The 27,809-nt window shown below is 41.0% G+C and overlaps 1 protein-coding gene across 7 annotated transcripts in view; it reads right to left on the bottom strand.

The window, feature by feature from the left end:
• Positions 1-7,298: 7,298 nt before the first annotated feature.
• CBLB (Cbl proto-oncogene B) overlaps positions 7,299-27,809 on the bottom strand; it is a 94,193-nt gene continuing 73,682 nt past the window's right edge. For 3 of the 7 annotated variants that reach the window (XM_020809848.3, XM_020809846.3, XM_078389912.1), the window contains 7 exons: positions 27,377-27,471; positions 19,491-19,631; positions 13,817-13,905; positions 13,596-13,724; positions 11,670-11,825; positions 10,191-10,310; positions 7,299-8,813 (listed from right to left, as the gene is read on the bottom strand). In XM_020809848.3, the coding sequence (XP_020665507.3) occupies positions 8,551-8,813; positions 10,191-10,310; positions 11,670-11,825; positions 13,596-13,724; positions 13,817-13,905; positions 19,491-19,631; positions 27,377-27,471 (993 nt within the window). In that variant the 3' untranslated portion in view covers positions 7,299-8,550. Of the gene's footprint in view, positions 8,814-10,190; positions 10,311-11,669; positions 11,826-13,595; positions 13,725-13,816; positions 13,906-19,490; positions 19,632-21,023; positions 21,168-27,376; positions 27,472-27,809 lie in introns of all 7 variants that reach the window. The other 4 variants (XM_072993897.2, XM_072993895.2, XM_078389911.1 and 1 more) reach the window with 2 other exon arrangements.

Raw genomic sequence — 27,809 nt, 5'->3', positions numbered from 1 at the left:
CTTATGTCTTATGTCTTATGTCTTATATCTGTCAATTATCATAGAAAGACAGTGCACAATTTCAGTAACAGCTGATATTTAGTAATGCGTTACTGCTAGCATCCAAAACAGCCAACTTAAAGTACTTACAGAAATTGCTAAAAGATACTTAAAACAGGAAATGTTAAGTACTTAAAGGAATTGTAACCTGGAAGTCATCAGCTAGCAGCTCAGCCTTCCCTTCCTATGGAGAGGCGATGGCCCCTCCTCCTGAGATTCTGGAAGCAAGTTAAAACCTGGCTTTTTACCCAGGTCTTTATAAACCTCACCCTTTTGTAGCATTAATTTTGTGGTAAGTTTATGCTAGGCCATCATTCACCAATTTTTTTTTTTGTTTTAAATGGTTTTTTTTAAAGGTTGTATATTCTTATTTTCTGGAAGCTGCCCAGATTAGTAGTTTGCCCACTAAATGGGTGGGTGTAAGTTTAAACAGATAAATAAATAAAGAGGTCACCTAGAACATACAGTAATGATCAAGGAAAGACATCATCAAGGTCAAAAAGGCATGGAGAACCTTAATTTGTAGTGTGAACGACAATTCTAGAAAGGCTTCCTTTAGAAAACCGAAGTCATGACTAAAAGGAGTGCAAAATGGTCCTAAATTAAATCAGGTTTGGTTAGCTTTCATTAGAATTTATTGAAGAAACTCTCATGAAAAAGTGTTTTTTAAAGACCTAACAAGTCCAAAAGTCCCATCCCGAGCCAGTGATTCTAGAGGGTATAACTGAAAAAAGTTGCTTTTTGAAACTCTGAGATCATGATGCTACTCACTTCCCAACCTTGGGTAATGAATAATGATTAACTAGTTTATTATTCAAATAATGACTATCAGTCAACTGAAACAGAAACATTCAACCTCATCACAACCACTTGAGAGGAAAAAGAGATATGGAAGCACATAAATGTGACACCTTTGCAGAGAACATGAAGCTGTAGTTACACTCAAGTCAAATGAGTATCTTCTTTCGTGAATATATTCTGCCATATGGCCTGCCCCACCTTCAAGTTCAATTTACAGCTGATGTGAAATTAGCACAAAATTGAGAATACTTTCTGCTGTTGGTCTTGGAAGCTCAGAGAGATTGGATCTATATAAAATTGAAGTCTCTGAGTACAGCTTCTAGAGCCACAGGCTTGGAAAAAATGTATGCATTTTTGATTAGGGGTTTTCATGTGTCTATAAGTGAAATTACATCATATCCTAAAAGTGAAATTATATCGGAGAGCTCGAAAGAACCCTATGCATGTCCTGTATAAACCTATGGATCAATTAGAGCACTGGTACCCAACCTTGGGTAACCCAGGTATTTCTGGACTACTGTTCTCAGAAGCATTCACCACCAGTTGTACTGGCTAGGGTTTCTGAGATTTGCAGTCTGAAACACCTGGGTATCAAAGGCTGGAAACAACTGAACTAGAGAATTTTCACTTAATGCATTACCTTTTAGTTACTTTTACCTCTCAGACCAGTTTGGCACATTTCTGTTCTCAATTTTGTTGTACTGAAAGATCTTGAGCATTTCTCCAGTTTTGTGCAATTTGAGCTGCACCAATAAGATGCGAAATTAGGTCTGGCAAATAGTCCTGATGGAAAAGTTGACCAATCAAATTCAAATATATATAGAGGGGAAATAAAACAGGATAACTTTATGAAAACCTAGCAACAATTATTAACATATGAAATTAACTCAAGAAAAGAAAAATGTGAAACGGGAAGTAATTTGGATTGCTGGCATGTAATATTTAAAAGGAATTAATTATGTTAAAATATGTACTAGTAGATGTGTAAAGAAAGATAATGCTGCTAGACTAAGAAATGTGATAATATTGTATTCTAACTTGCATTGTCATACTATGGATGTTAATTATTTTTTTTTTAAAAGATCAGTTTGGCAAGTGAGTAAAAGTGCATTGCTCAGCAATACAATACAGTGGGGTCTCGACTCACGAACGGCTCGACATACAAACGTTTCGACTTACGAATCGCTCTCATAGGAATATATGGACTCGACTTACGAACTTAGATTCGAGTTACGAACTCTTTTTTCCCCTTTTTTTTAAAGCTAAGTCATCTTAGGTTAAAAGGAAAAAAAGAAAACAATATCCCCCCTCTAGTGGCAGAGGGCGGAATAGCAGCTTCCCATTAGTTTCTATGGACGAAAAGAGCAGATACGGATTAAATGGTTTTCAATGCATTCCTATGGGAAATGCAGATTCGACTTAAGAACTTTTCGACCTGAGAACTGCCTTCCAATACGGATTAAGTTCGTAAGTCAAGACCCCACTGTAAAGTGGTCAATCAAAGTTAAAGAGAACATTCTTCTTATTGGTTTAGATGAGAAGAGCCATGGCCTCTAGCAATGAACAAAAAGTCTAACGATTACATTCCATCAGTAATTTTGTCCTCACAAGTAGAAACTTCACAGTTCTTTTTATATACAATCAAGATCTGAAGTAGCCACTAAACCATATAGCATAGTTACTCAGCCCCAGATTCTGGCATAGGACCTGATAAAACAAGAAGCAGCAGCAGCAGTAGCACTCATATGAGTTCTTCATGCATTTCTCAAAAAGGTTGAAATTCACACAGACCTGGCTCCATTCCTTCTTGGAGGATTGTCCTCAGAGTGCAGATTGGGGAGAATTTCTCGGCCCTGTGGAGCCTCAATTGTGGGGTCCTGCAGGGCTTGATTATCTCTCCAATGCTGTTTAACATCTATATGAGGCCATTGGGAGGGGTCATCAGGGGATGTGGGGCTTCGTTTTATCAGTACACTGATGATACTCAATTCAATATCTCCTTTCCAACAACAGTGGATGCTGTCTTGTCCCTTGAGCACTGCCTGGGGGCTGGTCAGCAATGAATGCAGAATGGACTGAAGCTGAATTCAGGCAAGACGGAGGTCCTTCCGGTGGGTGCCTGAGACATCAGTGGTCTGGGAAACTACCTCTCTTTGGGGGGTGACGTTTGCAGCTTGGGTGTACATCTGGACCCAGCGCTCACCATGGAAACCCAGATGTCGTCATTGGTCCGTTCCGCACACTTCTACCTTCAGCAGATTGCCTTGCTGCACCCCTATCTTGATGTGGGCGTGCTCACCACTTTGGTCTATGTGTTCATAGTCTCAAGATTAGACTACTGTAATGCACTTTACATGGGGCTGCCTTTGAGACTGATGTGGAAACTTCAGATGGTACAAAATGCAGTGGCCAGACTTCTAACAGGGGTGAAGAGACTCCAACATATTTTCCCCATGCTGGCTGCCTTGCATTGCTTACCCATTCGTTTCCGCGTTGATTTTAAAGTTCTTACGACTACTTATAAAGCCCTAAACGGTTTAGGACCTCAATATCTGGCTGAGCACCTTCTCCCACCCAGTTCTGCCAGACACTCGTTCTAGCCAGGCTGGACAATTGAGGGGCCTAATACCGAGGGAGGCCTGGAAGGAAAGAACGAGGAACTGGGCCTTCTCAGAAGTGGCCTCTCACCTCTGGAACAGCTTGCCCATAGAGATCCGCCTGGCTCCCTCTCTGGGTGTCTTTAGAAGTAAACTTAAGACATGGCTATTCAGGCAGGCTTTCCCACCTACTGTATCTTAATATTTACATTTTTATATCTTGGATTTTTGCATGTTCATTGGTTCTATTGTTTTTAAATTTTGTAATGCCAACCAGAGTAGACTATTTGTCTATATGGGCGGGGTATAACTCTAATAAAATAAAAAATAAATAAATAAATAAGGAAACCTCATTTGAAATTAATACAATCTTTAAAAGTAAATCAGGGTTTGGCACAGTGTTCTGTCATGGCAAAGGTGTAGGGAGAGGGAATCTCTTTGTGTATGTTCAGCCCTTGAGTGTGCTTAGAATAACTCTCACCAATAAGAAGACAATTATTACATGTGTGTTGCACTTAACTAGACTTACAGAAGTTAAAACAATTATCAAATATGACCAAGAGTCAATGAAACTGGTTATCCAGAATAATTCAGATGAAGGACAGGAAACCTCCCGAGCCCGAAGGGTTGCATACACACACTACAAGATCTCAGATGTTCCCATGGCCCATCTACCACAAAAAAATGTATCACATAAAAAAACTTTTTTTTTAAAATCCTTTTGCTGGTGAGTGTTCCATTTCTACATAACCTTTTGAAGCTCATGTTGCTGGGGACCCTCAAAATGGCAAAAGTGCCGCTGAAAAAAACCAAAGGGTTTTTCTTGAGGCTTTAAGGGGGACTGTTGTGGGAAATGGGGGTATATTTCAATCCCTGGGGCTCCTAGGATCCTACTATAGGGAGACGTATGTTAACAAAAATGTATATCGATGATCTGTAGACATTTGCGACTAAGCCCCATTTTGAATGAACAAAGGTTTCTGAAGGATTATTGCAGCCAAGGATCACTACCTCCATATTGAGAACACCTTACAAATAACATCTATTCCACCTACAGATTAAATGTGAGATTAGTAGTCATAATATAGTATGCAAGGTTTGTGTGAAACCAGACATTAAAAACTCCCAACGAAAAATGGATTGTTCTGTTAACATTAATTTTTATAAAACACCTTTCAAGAACAGATAAAAGTAACTTGAGTTTACATAATCAGAATTGAAAAAGAATGCTGAATAAAATATAAATTGATCACACCACTATGTTTGCCACATTAGACAAGTTTATAAAAGGCATTTTCAGATAAAATAGTTATTTAGAAGATAAACCTTCAAAAATGAAAACTATTGCAGTCCTTTCAAGAAAGCAGTCCTAGAAGCACTATGTTCCAGGTCCACAGGCAGTACCTGATTTAAAACACATTTGTCTGCTTCCAAATCTGTCAAGCTTTAAGACACAAATTAAAACATTTTCCAGTCAGTGCAAAGTAACGCTTCAAGCTGGGAAATGAGAAACAAAAATAGAAGTATGTTTCTGGTACAAAATAAATTCACATTATGAAAATTCCTCAGACATATGCTTGGGGTATCATCAAACTAGCATTTGACTAGTGGCTATTTAAGGACACAGATCAAGCTGCTAAAATGGCAGCTCATTAATATTAATAGATGTTAAACTTTTTTTTTGCATTTCATATTGTTGAAAGACTATCCATATTACTGATATGCTCCACCATCTCATTTAGCAATTCTGGAACAGTTTAGCACTAAGGAATGCACCATCACTGCTGACAATATGCTGAAAACCAGGTCTAATATAGAAAGTTTAAGTATTCTACTAAATTGAAATTGCTTCATTTAAAAAATAAACTACTGACCGTTCTAATACAACGGGGAACATTTAAGTGATAAGCCCCTTTTCCATGGAAATGCAGAGGTTTTTGTCTTTTATTCTTAAACCTAGGTTTTGTACAGAAAGCAATCTGATGCGTGGTCAATTTTACTTGGCCTTATTCATCATACATATTCCTCTCAGGACCACTCTAACATAACTTTTGACATCCACAGGATGACTTTTAAAATGCTGAAGCCACAGTGGGACATATTGCTACAGTGGGGTCTTGACTTAAGAACGGCTTGAGTTAAGAACATTTTGACTTAAGAACCGCTCTCATAGGAAAATATTGACTTGACTTAAGTACTTAGATTTGAGTTAAGAACTGAAAAAAAACCACGTGGGAGGCAGGGAAAGTGCAAAATTTGAACTTTCAGTTAACTGTTGGCCAGTGAAAAGGGTGCCTGTCTGCTTCCTCACTCCTCCCAGCGTTTGGAGAGTGGATTGGGAGACAGTCTTCGGACTGCCTGGTACTGTACTGCCTGGACTGTATTTTCCCTGCCTTCCCTGAACCTTTCTTGACCTAAGAAAAAAATAAACAAAATATCCCCCTCTAGTGGTTGAAGGCGGAATAGCAGCTTCCCATTAGTTTCTATGGACGGAAAAGAGCAGATACGGATCAAATGGTTCTCAATGCATTCCTATGGGAAATGCAGATTTGACTTGAGAACTTTTTGACTTGAGAACCGCCTTCCAATACGGATTAAGTTCTCAAGTCAAGACCCCACTGTATTGCAATCTGTTCAAGGATGATTTTATCAGATGACCCCTGGATTCCTGTTAGATTCAGAGTAGTAAATCACAGGTCTACTGGCATATTCTGGTAGATTTTTTGCATGACATTCTACACTATAATCATTCAAGAAATCACTCCATTAAGACAGAATAATACAGTTGGCTTTGTCCTCACTTTCTGATGTTTAGAATAGCTGACATTTGCTGTGCTTCTAATATTTTAAAACCAAGGGAAAGGATGTTTTCTCCATTTCAGTAGATTTTATTCTATAGCAAGAACTTTTTTCCTTGCTACAATAAATAGCTTTAAATCTGCTGTGAAAGTTAACTTAAATATTTTGTACATGAATTACGCTTATTTAATAGTATGTCAACAAGGATTGTACATCAAAGGGTGATTAAAACCACACAGTTTTCAAAGATGCTCTTCTGGGTACACAAGTCTTTATGGAACATATCAAATAGAATTATCTTCTGAATCAACTTTTGTGGGCATATGGATTGGGGATTTGTGGCCCTTCAGTTGGTGAATTGTATCAGCCCTTACTATTTGCTATGCTGGCTAGAAGAGAGGAGAGCTGCCATACCAGAGCATCTGGCAGACCACACAATTTCCCATTCTTGTTCTTTAGGGAATGATACAAACATCAGTTTCAAAGTAAATCTATTAAACATTTACCATACTTAGGAGCTTCAAATTAAATTGATGCAGTATTGTGTCATAAGAGAAGATATCTTCCCAGAAGGTAAGACTGAACTCTATAAATACTACTGCATAGATATGTCATTTCTGTCCCTTAATTTTGTCCTCCAGGAACTGGCTGTTACTTTAAATCATAAGTACCTAATTCTGCAATATGTCGCTTGGTGAGTTCCTTAGAATTCTCCTCTAGAGTGTGCTGGTACACTCCCCTGAGCTACAGCAGTGAATTCTAACTAACAGTCCCAGGATATCACAGGATGAAGCTATAAAATTTAAACTGAAGTCAAACTGCCACAGCTGTGTGGTGCCGATATGTTCTTAAACAGCCATTGCATGGAATATAATAAATCAAATACAGAGAACTACAAGCCTCAAGCCCTTTGGTAAGTGTATATTCCACAAAGTGGTCTTAAGAGTTATGGTTGTGTTTCACACTCTGAAAGAAAGTGATCAAAAACATATCTCACTGGGCAAACTTTAGATACAAACCAGTCTTAAGGTCTACAGTTTCAATGACCATATGTGAAAGGGAATGGGGAGATTTGAATGTTTTTTGGGGGGTGGAGGGAAAAGAGGGGAATAAAAACACATCTGAACTTCTTCTGGAATTTATTAAGAATTCACTTAATAAGTTAGAGGTCTTGATTTGGTTTGTGCTTTGAAATGTACCAGTGTGGAATACCACTATGAATGCTAGGCAATAAGACACAAGTTATTTCCAAGAATGAAGATATGATGGCATCTATTGATTAGGGCACTGAACACACATTTAAGGGAGTAAAGTAAATTTCATGAGTTTTGCAAAAATGGTGCTGTAGTAATATTAAAACTCAATGCAAAGTTCTTCTGTCTCCAAAACAGTAATGAATTATAATAATCCACACAGGAAATTAACTGTGTTCCACTTTGCAAAAGACAGGACTGTAATTTACCTGACCCTGCTAATATAACTCTGCATGATGGATCTACAGTATCTGGCATGCCTTACAATATTCACAGCATGAATGTGGGCACCCTTCATCAAGTTCATCATCGAAGAAGGGATAATTTTAAATGCATATATTTTGATTCTCTGCGTATGTTCCAGAAATAATTTACATTTCTGGGACACTGCCATACAATTTAGTATTGTGCACTTTTATTACTGAAGCCATCTAGATCTTGAAGATTAACGGCTGCATGCTGAAGAAAAGCTGCCTAATGCCAAGGTCAAGATACCTTTAAAAAGACAAACTAAAGACAAAATTGTATTACACATTCATTTCTTTCTCTAAATAGCAAAAGTATATCAGAATGGGGGAACATAGTAATGAAGGCCACATTTCTTTTCATTTGCTTGATCCTGAAATGCGAAGAAATTTTTTCTGAGAAATAAAGATGGAACATTCACAACGTATTCAATGAGAAAGGTCAGTACAAAAACATGGAAACACTAGACAAGCACAGAAAGTGTGAATAAGAAGAACATAGGAGGGCTATCAGCTTGAAAATGGTCACTCACCACCTTGTAAACATGATAAAAGCATTTCACAGATTAAAAGTTCATGAGAAGTAAACTTCTTTAAATTATTTCTCAGTTCAACCCTGATTCAAAAAAGTATGGCTAGCAAAAATACAATCCACATATTTTGCACTGAGCAGTTATTTTCTTCTGAAAACTGTGGCAAATCTTCAAAGATACCTAGAGAACAGTATCTTCCTTGAATCTTGTCTCATACTTGCACAATATTTCAAATTCACGTACACATTATGGAAATTTGGCTTGATGCAGATGTTCCATACTGCTATAGATTGAGACGTGGGGAAATTGATGGAGGGAAGCAAGCAAATTCTCTTAGAATACTCCGTGCTACATCAAGGTTATTCTGAGCTATTTCAAGTGCCCGCTTGACTTCTTCAAATGAATAGCCTTCCCCCATAAGTTTTGCAATTTTTGCATCAACATTTTCTATAGGGGAGTCAGAATTATGTGCCCTCCTATGGTGTACTTCTGGAGCAGTCCTACGAGGAAGTGGTTTAGGAGGTCTGGCTGGAGCTTGTGAACCATCTAAAAGAAAAGAAAAAAAGAAAATTAAAATAATGCCTCAGTATTGTAATGAAAAGGAGGAAAAAGATATTCCTAGTTATTTCAAAGCCAATGTTTCCTTTCAGAAATTTTACTAACCAGCATAATCTGTTAGATATTTGAGAAGTATTTGCAATAAATTTACATTTTTTTGAGGGGGGGGGTTATTTTTATTTTTTAAAAAGATACTTTTTCTGACACTTTTTTTCATATTAGACTTACCGAATTGTGAAATAACATAAAAAGACACTATCATGGATTGAAAGAAATGTTAGTGAATGAGGGTACCTGACTTTCTGAATCTCAGCACCGAGCTGAATTATATTGTTGCCAATTTACTATAAAATTTGTAAATGAATTATGACAATGATATCAGGCTATATTTTAATCCACAAAGGTTACATATGGACAAATCATAGATAATCTTCTCTATACTGGCTTCCTGTTTGTTTAATGGTACATTTATTCTGTCCAACTCCTTCATCAGTCCATATTTAAAAAATGATCTTGACATGAGAATGCAATGATCTGCCTATATATCTTCCCTAAAACATTTAGATTTCAATTTTCTTTAATGTACACAAATATACACATATTTTTGAGCCAAGAACTGAACTGAAAAATTGCTGTAATCAAAAGGATAATTGTGTGCTGATGTGAATATTAGTCTGGGAAGTATAAGATCATTTTGATTACATACTGTATATGGATCTTATCAAATTAATCAAACTTAGCCCTCAAACACTACTGATTTCAGTAGAACTACTTAAGGCCTGGTTCCACGGCAGGAATAAAGTGGAAGGGACCGGTTTCTTTTGGATTTGGGTTTTGACTTTAGCCCAGCTAGACGTTTTGTGTCCCCTTTGTCTGGACTGTCACCACCTGCTCCGCTGCCACCTATAAAAACACAGTCAGTCAGGGGGACAAGCGAGGGGGCGGGGGCTACATTGTTAGTTTCACAGAACACTATATTCGACAGCAACATCAACCATGACTTTTTAACTGCAGTTGCTCTTTGAAAGTTTACAAATACCAGTTTGTTCTTTTGGGGGCATGATGAAACAGGTCAGAGGCATAATTAATTCCACAAGTCTATTTACACTTTTTTAGAAAGGGGAAAACAGAATAAGGTTCTGGACTGTTCTCATGTGGGCAGCTTGAGGAACAGACAGAAGACTATTAGCAGCACCTGGAGCTTGCATACTAGCGTGGGGAAGGTTTTTTTCTCTCTTAAGGATATTCAGCTCTGAAGGGTTGTGTGTGGTGTTAAGAGCAGCTGCAAAATCCACGTGTGTGAATCAGAGACCACAAAGAAGGAGGTATACTTTCACAAAATTAGACATATGATGTTTTGCTTACTAGAACAAGACGGAAGTTGGTCATAATCTTGGGATGTTCTATGGGATTTCATATTTTCACCAGTTAATCTTCGAACAGGAGGTAAAGGAACTAAACCATTTACAGGATCAAAGAAAAGTTCTATAAAATAGAAAAAAAGCAATTTGTGTTCATAAGAGAATGTCACAGTAACAAAAGAATTGAAAGGACACCAAAGAAAAGCCGGTTGCTACTTGTAACATTTCTTTGAGTGGTCTTCCATGCATTCACATTGATCAGTTTGCATCCTTTTGGACTCCTCAAGACTGAGAACTTCTGATTATTGGTTCTTCCTCCTCGATAGCACATGGTCCAATTCATTTTTGCTCAGTCTATAAGTTTTGGATCACACTGAGGCCACCGTTACGTAGTCACAGGTACCACACAAGAGAGCACAATGGGTTTTGTGAATGTACAGAAGAACAAATGTTACAAGAAGCAATGTGTTCTTCATCATTATGGTCTCTATGTATTCACACTGATGGGTGACGGCCAGTGTGATTATGACTGGCACAAATTGCCCTAGCAGACACATAAACACAGTAGAAAGGATACTCTGATGTCTTGATTTAGTGCTGCATGGAAGTCAATGTGGCAGGTAAAGACACTATTTGTTAAAATGCAGTCATAGTGGCCATAGCCCTAGTGGAATGTCTTATAGGGGTGTCAGGAAGAGATATATTGGCAAAATGGTAAGTTACTATAATTGCTTTAGCAACTCATTTGGCAAGTTTCTGGGGAAAAACCCAACTTGTCCTTTCTTAAGTCCATGTTATGCATGAACAGTCAGCTGCCCTTTGCATAGCTCTCCATATGTTGAGTATATAGTCTTCTCCAACAATGCTGAAAGATTTGCAGTATTTTACCACCCCTCCACTTAATAATATAAACAGTAGGAAAAGGTAAATGTTCCAGAACTGCAGCAGGGCATTGCTCAGAACAGAGATAGTGAACATCTGGCACTCTAGATGTTTTCAACTACAACCTCCAGAGTTCTTTATCACTGACAATACAGGCTAGGGATTTGGGGAACTGTTGTCCAAAACACCTGGAGTGTCAAAGGTTGCCTGACCTGGAAAGCCCCTGATCTAGAAAGTCTTTCTTCATTCCCACCTTGCTTCAGTACTGCAAGAGCTGTTAATCTTGGAAGAAAATGCATGAATGCTTGGGTAACCTTGCAGCTGGATTATCTCATTGATACTAAAGCATACTAAGCATACTAAAACACTAGTCAAACCATTCCACATTTTAACGAACATTAAACAGTGAACAATATCTCACAATATCTAAATATCTCACAATATCTAAATAATGGGTATACTATTTAATGAGACTACTTTACTACAAGTAAACAATTAAGATTTTTATATCCTTCTATATTAGTTAAGTACTATATCTTTAAGATGTAATCCTACAAATACAATGCTGTTTGTGTTAAATGTGTTTCTTTTTAACACTTACCAGCAGGAGGAAGGTACAATTCATGCCCAGACAGAGGTCTGCTTCCTGCAGCAAGTGGTTTTGTCTGCTCAATAAGGCTGTGGCGTGCAGGTGGTGGTGGTGGTGGAGGAGGAGGAGGAGGAAGTGAGGGGGGCTGGTTGTTCAACACATCTTTACCTGTATTTAAAAGGAATCAATCACATAAACAAATCTTGAGTAACTGTATAAATTGTATATAATGATAAAGATTGCTTTCTCTCCATCTCTGTAGATAGGTTATTCTTTCAGAGGATTATATAGCAGGTCAGTGCCACCAGGAATAGCACAAGCTTCATTTCTATTATGTATCATCCAAGGTTTCAAACATGCTGTGAAAGACCTTTTACTATACTCAATCTATTTTATAGTTTCCAGACGTTTCTTCTTGGGTTGTACAAGTCAAATGTATATTTATAGCTAAGCTTCAAAGGCTGTAATCTAAATGTACACACAATTATCAATATACACATGTAACTAAATGCCTTTATAGTTATACCCCTCTATATACTTAAATATACATATTACGAAGACAGAAACTGAGATACAAAGAACTGCGCACAAAAGTGTGCATATAGTAGGTGTCTGTTTAAAAGAAGAACACTTCAGAAAGACCATCAATACCCACCCACCACCCTAAGTTGGTACATGTATTCATATGAATTGCATGTAACACACTGTCTTACTACCCGTAAACACTTATTTACAGATTATGAAGCAAAAGTCCAACAAACACCAATGAAAGGAAGCATAATTAGAATTCCCAAGGCCACTATTCTGGTTATAGCTGAGCTAAAGAGCATGGTTTGAGTTCAACTTATTTCAGCATAGTAAATTTGCCGATGTAGCACTTGTTATATTTTTGTGATTTTAGTACAGTAAGCTCTTTGAACCTACTAGAAGTAGTAATGGTCTCATTTCATATACAAATATATACACAAAACTGAAGCTGACAGAAAGAACTGTATGTAGAACTGCACATGCAGCAGAGCTCTTTTCTTCCAAAAGTAGTAAGTAACACGTGGCAATTCTTCCAATTCAAAGGAACTTACTGACCTGCCTCTCTATCAAAGCTATACCATTTTGCCTGGGTCTGTCATTTTCAGAGTAGAACACTCTGTTAGAAAATGTAATTTCCCATACACTATATTTCATTCACACAAACAAATTGCAACATTTAAACATTCCATTTCTCAGACTTTCCTTTTGACTTTGTGTCCATCAGCAACAAAATTTCCTTTTGACTAACCAAAACAAATAATTGGTGACAGTGTTTGTCATAGTTATCATTTGCTTTCTTCAGTAGCTGATCGGGTGCTTCTCAGCTAGGATTCTTATTTTTGACCCTGATTTCTTGTTTCACTTTCAACTGTCTCATTAGTAGGTTTTTATGGTATAAAATATTTAGAAGTGGTTTAACATTGCAACCTTTTCTGCAACATGAACAAGAGTTTGCAAGAGTTGTTCTCTGTGCAAATTCCTTCACCAGTGTCACCTTCCAATATTGCTGCCACTCAGCAGCTTCCTTTCAGAACTATCTTCATGTCAATTACCACTTGAACAATCACTTCTGCTGGTATGACTACTAATTCCTGAAGAGGAGGAATGTATTTAAGTCTGGGGTCTTAGCTTTGACAATTTCACCAGGAGTGATGCTCCTAGAATATGGACTTGTTACAAGTCTGACCTACAGATAACACTGATAACAGCTTCTCTGAGAACACAGACCCCTTCACTGTGTTAAGAGAGCATTGAAAAGCAAGTACAAAAAGTATTAAGATCTGCAAATGACAAGAACCAAGTACCACTGCACGGCCTAACAAATATAATGAGGTATTCCAAGATACATATGTTGTATATATCATTTTATTCTCTTCTCCCCCCCCCCAAAAAAGAGAAAGAATATATAACCTGGAGGGTGTACAAGCAGGTCGTAGTCAGAGGGAGTTCTATTCAGAACTGAGCCACGTTTCAAGTTTTCTCTCACAGGAGGTCGTGCAGGTAGCAGTGGTCCTGGGATGGTGGACTCAAGGGCATCTCCTGAACAATAAAATCAACATTTAAAAGGGAGTACTACAAAAAGTAATTTCCCCCTCTAGGAATGGAGCTTTTTTTTTTTTTGGAAATCATACCCATCTCTGGATGTCTCAATCTTTTCATCTCAGAGCCAGCACTGTGAGTTTCATTAAGCATTCCAGAGGACTGACCATTTTCACATACACTGAAAGCAGAGATAAAAACACGTGTATTTCTATGTTATTCACGTGATAGCAGGAGACAACGCACCTGTGATGACTGTTAGTTTTTAAGCAACTGAGGTCTTTACACCGATATAACCTACCTTGCTTCTTCACTTTGTAGCTAAAAGTGGTCCGCTAAATGCAAAGATTAAAATTAAGGTAAAGGCTAGAGAAAGTAATTATTTTATTCACCCTTTTGGCAAGTGCAAACATTTGTTTTCTTTCTTAAATGGGTAGGACTGAGATTATTTCTTTCTAACAAAAAGGCAGGAAAATAACTTCCTAGGACCAATATAGCATCAATATGAGAAATAGAAATAAAAGAGGCAGATTTTTTTAGAATTACCACCAACTGACAATTCAATTTACGGAGTGGAACAGGAAACTTGAGAAAAGCTAGGTCTAGCTGGGCCTCAAAGCATTCCAGTTCAGATCTAGATGATCCCCATTTAGGGGTCTAGAAGAAGAGAAGTTGGAGAGAATTTCTAGGGCAGTTATTCTCAATGGTGATGATCTATGCCTCAAGATGGCGCCGGTAGCGGACGGCTAGCGCGTATCTCCGCCGCGCCTGTTCGCCTCTTGTGCTCTTTATTTTTTCTTTTCTCTTTTTTTCCTTTTCTTTTTCCCCCCCTCTCCTGCTCCCTCTCCCTCTCCTCGCCCTCCGATTGCTGGCTGCCAGATCGAGTGCGGGATCGCGGGGCTGGGGCCAGAGCTCAATTGCGGAGACCGGGTTGAAGCTCGATCTGAGCCTCCCGGCTTCTGCGGAGCTTGAATGCTCGGGAGCCCCGCTGCCCGCGCGAGGTGGCGTTCGGGCGCTTTCGTGCTCCGGCGAAACTGGGTCCTACAATCGCCTGGGAGCTGTGCCGGGGAACGGGCTTGCTGGCTCGGCTAAACAAGGAGCCCTTCCTGGAGGAGAAAAACCGGCTTCTGGCAGCTTGGCGCCTGCTGTGCCGGGGAATAGGCTCGCTGGCTCGGCTAAACAAGGAGCCCTTCCTGGAGGAGGAAAACCGGCTTCTGGCAGCTTGGCGCCTGCCCTCCCCTGATCATCTTCGCTCCGTCCCGGGTTGCTGTGGTGGAGAGGCGGTCTGTCTGCGGTGAGGTGGCGAAAGGAAGATCCTGTCGATTTAAGAGAGAGCTAACTTGCTGGGCGGTCACCATGTTGGGCTCCCTGCGGACAGCTTCTTCCTCAGCCTCGGACTGCCCACCCTACCCTTCCTGGATTAACTGTAAAAACTCCTGGCCATCCTCTCAAGGAAGGGAAAAGGGGAAAACAGGGACTAACTATCTTTTTACTTGGACCTTGCTGCTTCCGACGCTGCCTGTCCTTTTTACTCTGACGCAACTCGTGAGTAACACCCTCACTCTGGCACTTTTTTCGGGTCTAACATCAACACAAACAACCTGTGAAAATTTGTTAACACCATTAAGAACATCAAGACCAGCACATCTCGGAAGGATAAGGCTGCAAGGTGGTAGAGGACGGACTTGGACTAGATGGGGGGGGGAATGCTTTTGTTATTTTGTTATATTTTTAATTTAAATTAATTTATTCTGTATTATGTTCATGATTTCCTGTTATAACGTATTGTGTGTATTTTGTTAAGTTATTATATTATTTAGTGCTTGCTTTTATTTTTATTTTTACTATATATATTTTTTCTTTTTTCTTTCTTTTTCCTTTTCTTTTTTGTTTAGTCTGGCATGGAGTGGGAGGCCTGCTTGCCCAGCGAGGGGTCTTCTAACATCCCGGTGGTTATGGGTAGAGGGCAATATGGCAGGGGTCCAGTCTCTGCTCGTGTCAGTAGAACAGTGAACAGATGTCTGAAGGCTGTTCACTGTTCTGAGGCTGTAACCAACCCTCAATATCGAGGTAGCCAGTTCAGCCAGCCTTCCACTCTAACCCTGGTGCTGTTGAATGCCAGGTCTGTATCCAACAAGTCCCAGGTGATTCAAGATCTTATCCTGGAGGAGGATGCAGACCTGGCATGCATAACCTAGACGTGGCTCAACGGGGAGGGTGGCCCTCCCCTGGCTCTCATCTGCCCGCCCGGTTATGATGTCCAGCACCAGGGTAGACTGGAAGGACGGGGGGGGGGGGAGTTGCCATTGTTTACAAATCCAGCTTGGAGGTTACCAGGCGCTCCTCGGTGGTAAGGCCGGGTCTAGAGGCACTCCACGTGTCAATAGGGGCCAGGGATGGAACTGGGATTTTGCTGGGCTACCGTGCCCCCTGCGGCCCAGCCACTTCCCTTCCGGAGCTGGCCGACTTTGTCTCTGCGGCATTGTTGGGATCCCCGAGGCTTTTGGTCTTGGGTGATTTCAACATGCATGCAGAGGCAGAGGTTACCGGGCCAGCTCTTGAGTTCCTGGAAACCATGGCTTCCTTGAACATGTCCCAACATGTCATCGGCCCCACCCACGTGGGTGGCCATACACTGGACCTGGTTTTTTCCACCAATTGGAGCGAGTGTGGTCTGGGGGTGACTGACCTTGTGTCAGTCCCCCTGTCATGGACAGATCACCATCTGGTAAAATGTAACCTCTCAATGGCTCTCCCCCCTCGCAGGGAGCAGGGACCTATTTCTATGGTCCGCCCTCGAAGGCTACTGGACCCGGATGGATTCCAGGATGCCATGAGAGGGATTACAGCTGACCTGGCTGGCGCTCCTGTCGATGCCCTGGTTGACAGCTGGTCCACTGCTGCCACCAGGGCCACAGACACGATCGCACCCAAACGCCCTCTCTGGCGCAGAACTCGCCCGGCCCCCAGGTTCAACCAGGAGCTTCGAGCGATGAAGGGAATAAGGAGAAGGCTAGAGCGCAGATGGAGGAAGAATCCGACGGATTATAACTGGATAGCTGTTAAGGTCGCAACTAACCTTTACCTGAACAAGGTGAAGGCTGCATGTAGATCATTCTTCGCTAACCGGATAAGCGAAGCATCCAACCAGCAGGCGGAGCTTTTCCGCATAGTGCACGACCTATCCGGAGTTGGTCCGGGAGATGGGCCTCCCCCTAGTCTTTCACCGGATCAATTTGCAGGATTTTTTAAATCTAAAGTGGAGGCCATCCGCCGGGAGCTCTCTCCTTTTTTGAACGCAGCGAGTCGAGCTGAGATGTCCAGCGCTCCGTCTTGCCCGGTCATTTTCGACTCCTTTCAGCCGGTAACGCCCGATTCTGTAGCCAGGGTGCTTGACCGCTGTCGGGCCACCACCTCCTCCTTGGACCCTTGCCCGGCCTGGCTAATCAAAGCAGCCAGGCCGAAAACAACGGAATGGGCCACTGCAATAATAAATGGGTCTTTCCTTGAGGGCAGGTTTCCACCTGCCCTCAAGGAGACACTCATTAGGCCCATAAGAAAGAAACCTAATTTGGCGGTGGACGAAATTGGCAATTATAGGCCCGTCGCCAATGTTTCTTTCATGAGCAAAGTGGTGGAGAGGGTGGTGGCAGATCAGCTTCAGGCACTCCTGGATGAAACAGATGCCCTGGATCCATTCCAGTTGGGCTTCAGGCTGCGTCACGGTACAGAGAAAGATTGGTCGCCCTGTACAATGACCTGCTGAGGGAGGCTGACAGGGGCAAAATGTCTCTGTTGGTCCTCCTTGATATTTCGGCGGCCTTTGATACCGTCGACCACGGTATCCTCCTGGGGAGGCTCTCCGAGCTGGGAATCGGTGGCTTGGCGTTAGCCTGGCTCCGCTCCTTCTTGGAGGACTGTCCCCAGAGAGTCCAGCTTGGGGAGAGTGTCTCGGTCCCGTGGAGCTCCAACTGTGGGGTCCCGCAGGGTTCGATTATCTCCCCAATGCTGTTTAACATCTATATGCGGCCGCTAGCTGGGGTCATCAGGGGGTGTGGAGCGATGTGTCACCAGTATGCTGATGACACTCAGCTCTACATCTCCTTTTTTCCAACCGCAGGTGATGCCGTCCTGTCCCTTCAGCGCTGCCTGGGGACTGTACTGGAATGGATGCAGGAGAATGGTCTGAGGCTGAACCCGGACAAGACGGAAGTTCTGAGGGCGGGGGGCCCCGTGGTTGGTGGCTTGGGTGGCTCTCTCTCGTTTGGGGGAGCGGCCCTGGCTCCGGCGAGTGGGGTCCGCAGCTTGGGCATACACCTGGACCCGGTGCTCACCATGGAAACACAGGTGGCGTCGGTTGTCCGCTCCGCCTTTTTCCATCTTTGGCGGATTGCCCGGCTGCGGCCCTACCTCGACACGGGGGCTCTCACTACCTTGGTGCACACGCTCGTAATCTCAAGATTAGACCACTGCAACGCGCTCTACGTGGGGCTGCCTTTGAGGTTGATACGGAAACTTCAGATGGTGCAGAACGCAGCGGCCAGACTCCTTACGGGAGGGAGGAAATGCCATCATATTACTCCTATACTGGCCAGATTGCATTGGCTGCCCATTCGTTTGCGTATCGAATTCAAAGTTTTAATGCTCACTTATAAGGCCCTAAACGGTTTGGGACCTCGATATTTGGCGGAACGCCTTCTCCCACCAAGATCTACCCGGATCACCCGCGCGAGCCAGGAGGTGAGGCTGAGGAGCCTCACGCCGAGGGAGGCCCGGAGGGAAAAGACTCGAAACCGGGCCTTCTCGGCGGTGGCTCCTCGCCTCTGGAACAATCTCCCTCCTGAGATTCGCGCGGCCCCTACGCTGGGTACATTCAAAATCCAACTAAAAACATGGCTTTATGTCCAGGCCTTCCCTCCTGCCAGCATTTAAGTTAATTTAATTTATTTAATTTTAACTTTTTCTTTTTCTTATCTATCATTTATTATTTTTAGTATGTTTGTTAATAATGGATGTTCATGGATTCATCTTGTTTTAATTGTATTTGTTCTGTTGTCAGCCGCTCAGAGTGGTATAATTATACCAGATGGGCGGGATATAAATCAAATAAATAAATAAATAAATAAATATGACCACATGGTCCCTTGGGGGCCCCTGGCACATTTGAAGGGGTCTACAGACAGGAAACACTTCTTCACACACCATCTTTTATTGTTCACTGTGCAACTGGTAATGGCGCGGCTAAAAAATCTTGTAAATAAAATAAATAAAAAATCAACTTGAACACTCCTGTTTCAGCCTATATTTCTTTTATACTGTGTTTCTGGCTGTGGCCAAAAAAAAGGTTGAGAATGGCTGATCCAGAAGATCACCACTGCAATAAAATAACATTACCTAGCTGAAGGTGTACCAAATATTTTAAATATAACATGGAGAAAGCAGTATGGTAGTAGTTATCATCACTTGAAGATGAGGATTTGTATCAATAATAAGATAAAATTACAGACGAATAAACAATTAGGCCAAAAGCCATATTTGTATTATCCACTCAGGCCAAAGAATCAGAAAAAAATGTTAGCAACCTTTTCAGATTTTTCAACCAGGAAATATGTTAACAAAAATTAGATTGGTGAAATGATCTGGCCTGATGTTAAGATATGGCATCTGAATGGTTTGTGTTCTGAGCTGACATAAAAGAGGAGATGTCCATCAGATACAAAAATTATGCCAAAGGACTGTTCTATCATTGCCTTCAAATAACCTTACCGAATCTGAGATTTTGTATTATGAGAATGAGATGATTGTGTAGTCAAAGAAACAGGATGGGATGAAGGAATCTTGTACTCATCATCTTCTGCATTTTCTTTCAGTTTCTCAGGGAGAGAATTTGTGACAGGAACAGAAGACCTCAAGAAAAAAGTATATCAAATCCAGGTAAGTTTTCTTTGTCATAGGAAGCAGATATGCTATTTATCACTCATGTATAGGTTAAATGAAATTTCCTCCTGTTACCTTCACAACATGTCCATGACACCAAATAGGGTGAAAGGGAGTGGTTGAGTGCAGCATTAGTTTAAATTATTGTTTAGATAAGTAAAGCTTAGCTTTGTCCTGCAAATTGTGTGTCTTCTTCTCATGTGATGGACAAACATCAGCTTTAATTTGTTGACTACACCACGCTGAACACACATTAAATTTGTTTAAACCAAACCAGTCTGAACCAAGCTCTCAAATTGCTTGTTTGACAGTACCAAATTTAAAATTAACTCAAGTATGTCAGATTAAAAGAGCAAGCTATCATCAAAAGCAAAAATAAAAAATTCTGCAATCCTGATAGCTACCCAAGAAGAGTGAGAAGGAAGAACATCTCAACTAATTGTGGAGAAAAAGCTTAGCTTTTTTACACCAACCCAGATCATAACTTACTTTGACATCTGAGCACAACCAATGAGAAAGAAAAGAAGACCAAGTAAGTTTCCTGGCCAAGAACAAATCTGAACATTCAAGTCAATCTGTTTGATTCAAGTATGCTACTCGCTATGATGCTTGCCGGTAATTTGATACACACTTTGCATTACATAACAATATCCAGTGAAATATGCAGAAATATCTCCAGTTTTCTCCTTTATCAGACAGTAGGGTCTTCCTGTCAGACAATTTCAAATTATGAGATTTCTAGTGTTTCCATAGTGAGGTGTTATTAAATTTGTGAGAACAACTAACACCTTTTCTCTTCAGCCTAAGTCCTGTCAGAAAATGCAACCCTTCTCTCAGAAAATTGTTGCAGTTGCAAATGTTTTGGTGTTCACATGTTCATTTCTTTGGTTTGCATTTAGACAACACAAAAAAAGAGAGGAGAAAAGTCCAATCTGATACAATCCTACATAGAAACCCAAAAATGCACTGGCTAAAATTATTGGCACCCTTAACTTAATATTTGGTAGCACCCCCTTTGCAAAAAAAAAAAAAAAAAATAATAAAACAAGAGGTATTCAAGAATTTTCACTGAGATCACAGATTTAGAACTCAGTCATATAGCACCATTAATATTAGAGAGAGATTGGTGCACTTCACTTTTTGTTAGACAATGTGTAAGAAAAACCTTAAAACAAGTTTTGATCACTGATTGTAAAAAAAGAACAGAAGCAGCTGATTGGCTGGATGATGAATCACTGATCATTCCAATTACAGACAGATGGCCATTATTATTAATGTTATTTATGCAAACAAGTAAAATATCATCAACACTGACAACATAATTCAAGCAGTATACTGTAGGGATCTAAAAAAAAATCTCACCAATGCCAATTCTTGGCTAAGGCAGATTGTCTTGAGATTACTGAGGTGACATATGAATAATTACTTCCACTGCAAGAATTAGACACCAAGTGCATTTGTTTCTTCATGCAGTTTGTGCAAAATATTTCAAGCATCCTGCCCTTTCTGAAGGCGAACACACACACAGAGAGAGCAAGGATGAAAATACAGGCTAATTGTTCAAAGCAAACAAATAACCCATCCAATGATTCTATATATTAACAAGTCAGCAGTCAAACCTATATACAAAACGTGGGTGGGCTTGCGAATGCAGAAGTTCTCCTAACAAAAAAACCTCATGTGTCTGACAGGTGACAACTAAAACATTTGTACTTTCTCATTTGACATAGAAGACTGGGACAAACAAGGATTCACACTCCTAGACTGTACTGTACATTAGTATGTAAAATAAATTATGCTTTATATGTCATGTACAAGATTATTTATATACAAGGTCTAATACATACCGTATTTTTTGCTCCATAAGACGCACTTCCCCCCCCAAATGTGTGTGGGGGGAGTCTGTGCGTCTTATGGAGCGAAGGTGGCAATTTTGCCCCCACTGGCCCCGTGGGGGGGAGCCTCCCAAAGGTCCGAGTGAGCCTTCCATGACCCTTGCGGGGCTCCCCCCACCCCCCACGGGGCCAGCGGGGGTGAAATTGCAAGCTTCCAGGACTTTTTCTGAGGCTTTTAAGCCTCACAAAAGGTCCTGGAAGCTGGCGATTTCGCCCGTGCTGGCCCCGTGGGGGGGTGGGGGGAGCGTCGCAAGGGTCAGAGTGAGACTTCCAGGACCCTTGCGATGCTCCCCCCACCCCTCCATGGGGCCAGCGCGGGCGAAATCACCACCTTCTGGGACTCTTCTGAAGCTTCCCAAGCCTTAAAAGAGTCCCAGAAGGTGGCGTTTTTGCCCACTCTGACCCCCGGGGTGGCCAGGGTGAGTCTCTAAAGGGTCCTGGAATAAACCCTAGGACCCTTTGGAGGCTCACCCTGGCCTCCCCCACTGGGCCAGAGGGGGGGAAATGCCACCTTCTGGGAGTTTTTTGAGGCTTGGGAAGCTTCAGAAGAGTCCCTGAAGGTGGCAATTTCACTCCCTCTGGCCCCACAGGGGGCGGGGGGAGCCTCCCAAGGGTCAAAGTCTGCCTTCCAGGACCCTTGTGACGCTCCCCCCACACCCCACAGGGCCAGCAGGGGTAAAATCACCAGCTTCCAGGACCCTTTTGAGGTTTGGGAAGCTTCGAAGAGTCCCTGAAGGTGGCGATTTCACTCCCTCTGGCCCCCAGGGGGTGTAGGGAGCTTCCCAAGGGTCCTTGGAAGCAGACTTTGACCCTTGGGAGGCTCCCACCACCACCCTGCAGGGCCATAGGGAGCTAAATCGCTACCTTCTGGGACTCTTTTGAGGCTTGGGAAGGTTCAGAAGAGTCCCTGAAGGGGGCGATTTCACCCCCTCTGGCCCCATTGGGGGGGGGCAGGGTGAGCCTCCAAATGGTTCTGGAACACACCCTAGGACCCTTTGGAGGCTCCCCCCACCTGCCATGGGGCCAGATGGAGCTAGGCGGACCTCTCCGTAAGGCTCACCAAATTTTTAGAAGAAAACAGATTAATTTTTCCCTGTTTTCTTCCAAAAATCTGGTGTGTATTATGGAGAGGTGCATCTTATGGAGAAAAAAATATGGTATCTTGACCATATGCCTATGATATTTTGTCTGTATAGTTACTTCTGGGCATATGTTGTGAGTCTGGTAAGTACACAACAAATGTACATGATATAGTTATGATTATTTTCCTTCAAAACATTACTTTTTAACAATTTTACAATTAAGAGAAACCTAAAATCCCAAAATGAAAAGCCATGCAAGAAAAACGTATTATTATTATTATTATTTATTTACTGGCCAGGTATGTAAACCATACCCGGAATTTAATATGGCTACCGGCCACACTTAAAAACACTACACACACACACACACACACCATAAACAGAAAATTCACAAGACAATTAAGAGCAAATTCTACAAAAACCGATTGCCTCAGAAACTAACCACAGAACTGAAGATTTTATCATGAACAGGACCTGTTATGCCTAAATAGGGCAGGAAGTCCGATTTCCACATCAAACATAATATAATCTGCATATGTGATGCTCATCCACCTCTTGTGTATGCCACCTGCCAAATGACAACCATCTCACAAGGTTGCTGTCAGAATGTATTATCTTTATCATCAACCTACACAAATAGCCAATGTTCCCTTTTACACTACTGTTTTAACTCTGCTACAGCTATGAGTTGACCTCACACTGCCATTTTTAAAAGTAAGAATGTACAGTGATGCCTCGACTTACGAATGTCCCTACTTACGACCATTTTGAGTTACGACCAGCTCCAGCCACAAAATTTTGCTTCTACTTGTAGCCAGAGCTTCCACTTACGAACAGAAAAAGGCAGGGGAAAAAGGCAGGAAATTCAAATTTCTAACTGTAGGTGGTGACGAGGCTGTTTCTTTGTAGCTCTTTTGCCCCAGCAGTTAGTGTGTGTGTTGGAGAAGGCTTTGGACTGCCTCCTTCTGCTTCTGAGTGTGTGTATGTGTGTTTGCAGGGAGGTTGCCTGGTAAGGTGCTGTTTTCTGCTTTTTAAAAATTGTTATGGGTGTTTTTGCAGTGTGGTTTTGAGCTGGGGGGTTATGTTTCTGCACTGTGATGGGTCTTGGGGGGTTTGTTCTCCCCCCCATTTCTGATGGGTCTTGGGGGTTTTGTTGCTTTTTGGACAATTTTTCCCCATTTCTGATGGGTCTTGGGGGGTTTGTCTTTTTTTAGGTTTCCCCCCATCTCCGATGGGTCTTGGGGGGTTTGGTTGCTTTTAGCAAGGTTTTTCCCCATTTCCAATGGGTCCTGCATGCTTCCCTTGCTTTTTCCTTTGTTTTTTTTTTTTGCATTTCTGACCCCTTTGTTCTCAGTGCATTTCTGACCTGCTCCATTTTTTTCTATGCATTTCCAATGGGTCTTGCACACTTGATTGCTTTTCTCCCCCGCCCTTCAGCCGGAAGGGATTGATTGCAGTGTATAATAAGTCTTGCAGTGATTTTTTTGGTGATTTTTTAAAATTTGGATTAATTGGAATGGATTAATTGCATTTCAATGCATTCCTATGGGAAATGGTGCTTCGACTTATGACCATTTCGAGTTATGTCCATCTTCTGGAATGGATTATGGTCGTAAGTCGAGGTATCACTGTATGTGGTGAAACAGCTTTGTTTACTTTGCTGGTACTACAGAAACCATGTGTCATAACTCTGATCGGCAGCGTATGCAGATCGACAATATATTGTATCTGATGTGTATAAACATAATAACTAAGGTCTGCAAAAATAAAACATTTTTAAAAACACTAAAAAATAAAAAGGTTCAATGAACAGGTGAAAATAAAATGAAATAACATTTGTAAACTGTTTATGTTTATAATAGAAGACAGCACCGGTAAACCACATCTAAGTCTCTATATCTAGAAAACTCTAGAAAAGGTCACTGTAAGTCTGAACTGATTTGATGCCATGCAATTATTGTATAATCAATCGCAAGTCTTTACTTCAATTTCATAAGTTCTGGCACACCTACTTTTCCATATAAGTGGTGCCTCACTTAGCGATGTTAATCCATTCCGGAAAAAAAATCGCTAAGTGATTTAATCGCTAAGCAATATTAAAAAGCCCATAGGAACTTATTAAAACGCGTTTAATACGTTCCTATAGGCAAAAAACTTACCTTAAAGCAAAATTCCTCCATAGCTGTAGCTATTTTGGGTGCCTCTAAAGTGAGGCAAAACAGTGGCGGCCATTTTGTTTTTGCAGCGGCCATTTTGGAACCACCAATCAGCTGTTTAAAAAAGTTCGCTTTGTCATGATCGCTTCCCCGTGATCATCGCAAACTGAATTTTAGCCATGGGGCCATCGCTAAGCGATCGCTCCAGCAATGGCCAAAAGTCCATCGCAAAGCGATTTCATTGCTCAATGGAGTGATCGATAAGCAAGGCACCACTGTAAGCAGAAAGACAATTGCTTTGACATAAGTACTGTACACTTTTGTTTGTAACAACTTTCCTAAACAGACCATACTTATTTTCATCCGTGGCAATTTTTCAGAACTATGGTAGAACCCCCATATCCGTAGGAGGTTCAGTTCCATGATCTACTGTGGATGCCTGAAACTGTGGATGCAAGGGAACCCTATATACAACATACGAGGGGCAGGAGAAGGACCAACAAGAGGTATGCTTGTATGTTGTATATAGACTTGTGGGAAACTACAGATATTTGAAACTATGGCTATCAATCCTCCTAGGAGTAATTTTCAGAAATTAAAACCTCCCTCCCTGCAATGGTCTCTGATGGAATCATCGTAACAAAAGGGATCCAGCAAAACCCTCAAGATGATGTGGGAGGTGGACTGGAAATTTTTTCTTTCCATAAAATAGGATTTCAGCTATTCTTATCCTTTTGTTACCTTCAAGGAAATCAGTCAAATTGTTGGTTAACTAAGGCACCAAAACATAATGACGATACAAGAATATAGTGTGAGACATTTGGCTTAAAAAGTAATGCAGAACCTAGATGAGATGGCTTGTCTTGGGATCTAGAAAAATCCTTGAACCAAGAAAATGTACCACATATGAAATTTTGCTTCATATTGCAGATGCTAATATAAAACAAAAGAACACAAAAACAAATTATATAGCCCACACTGTGACATGAAGAAATCAAGATGAAAGCTATCCAGCAGAAGACAGTGAAAGCATTCTAATGAGCTTAAAAAAACACTTCTTTCAAATGTATAAATAATACAGCATTTTCTTGGGATCATTAGTATGCATTTACCCAAAGTTCTCTTTTGCCTTTGGCTAATAGCCAAAGTTGGGATGTGCCATTTTATAAAGTTAAAAAAAAAGAGTCAAGAAGTACAGTAGGACCCCCATATCCATGGGATTCATATCCAATATTGTGTTTCCCCAAAAATAAGGCAGGGTCTTATATTAATTTTTCCTCTAAAAAACACACTAGGGCTTATTTTCAGGGGATGTTTTATTTTAATTATGTCAGCTTCTGGTTGTTGCACAATGGTTGAGGGTTGGGTTTCACTTAACTGGGGCTTAGTTTTGGAGTAGGACTTATATTACAAGTATCCTTAAAAATCATATTACGGCTTATTTTCAGGTTAGGTCTTAATTTCGGGGAAACAGGGTAAAAATATTAAAAGAAAAGGTCTGAGAAAAAAATTATTTTCACATGTATTACCATCACAGGCCATCAGATAGAGCCAGAGACCATACTATGAATACACAGCATGTACAGTGGTGCCTCGCATAACGAGCGCACTGTTTAACGACGAATCCACATAGCGATCTATTTTTTGGGATCGCTAATGCGATCGCATTGCAATGTTCTGAATGGGCAAACATCGCACTGCAATGATCGGTAAGCGTTTCGCTTACCGATCTTTGCATTGCGATGTTTTTAGAACAGCTGATCGGAGGTTCCAAAACAGCCGCCGGGTGCCCAAAATGGCCACCGCAAGCATTTTCGCCCATTGCCCTCGCTTACTGAGGCGGCGAAAATGGCGGCGCTATGGAGGATCTTTGCTGAACGGTGAGTTTATGCCCCATAAGAAAGCATTAAACGAAGTTTAATTTGTTCCTATGGGGTTTTTAGTTCCGTTTAGCGACGATTCCAGATAGCGACGATTAATCCAGAACGGATTAACGTCGCTATGCGGGACACCACTGTATATCATTCGCTATTATCCACAGTTAACAGTATCCATGAGGGCCATGGAATCAACCCTCAGTAATATGGGGGTGCTATGGTGTAAGTTCAATGTCCAAATTCAAAACGAAAACCACAGTACTAATCCAATAGAGCCTGAAATAATGTTCGTACTCTTTCTAAAAAGCAATTGCTTCAGCAGATTGAACTAAACCATTTGCTATCTTGTTTACTTATTCGATAATGCCTGAAGCATGAAAAGCAAGGCTGAATAGGTACACCAAGTTTCTGCAAATTTTATTAACATTTCTACCACATAAACTATGGTTTTACAAAATTTTCACTCTATGTTTTTCTATATCCTGAATAAAAACCAGTAACTAGAACACAAAGATTTTCATTTAGTATTTCTCCAGCAGGGTTCTACCCAATATCCTTGTACAATGTGTAACATGTTTATAGAAAACTACTTGCCATCAATGTCATATTTTACAAAGATCTACCTGAAATTTGTGAAATTAATCAAATCAAATGATTTTCTTTTTATAGTGTGACAAAAATGCTTATTTTAAAAATTAAACTCACTTCATATTCATCGTGACCGAAGCAACTGGAGGAGGGGGTGAGAGTCGAGGTGGAACATCATATTCCTCGCTACCTAGATGACCATTTGAAAACAACTGCAAGAGATAGATTTCTCAGCATTATAGCCTGCCAGCAGCATGAGAGCAATACACTGTATTTTCTGCATCAATTGAACTTCCTCTGTTCAAATTTCCTATCTCAGCATGCAGTTTCTAAGTATTTTCTCAGAATCTACCAGTGTTAGTAAATAAATGGCACACCATTTGTAGCTTGCACACACTTCACAGAGAATTGTAACATTTTCAATTTATAACTTATTCTGGTAAGTTACTTTCTATAAATAAATCTACAGTGGTGCCTCACATTGCAACGTTAATTTGTTCTGCAAAAATCGCTGCAGAACGAAAATGTCGCAATGCAAAATAAAAAAGCC

This window comes from Pogona vitticeps, chromosome 3 (assembly GCF_051106095.1).
Source record: "Pogona vitticeps strain Pit_001003342236 chromosome 3, PviZW2.1, whole genome shotgun sequence".
NCBI classification, from domain to species: Eukaryota; Metazoa; Chordata; class Lepidosauria; order Squamata; family Agamidae; genus Pogona; species Pogona vitticeps.
The sequence above is the reverse complement of the archived record's forward strand: the minus strand, read 5'-3'. Positions and strand labels throughout refer to the sequence as shown.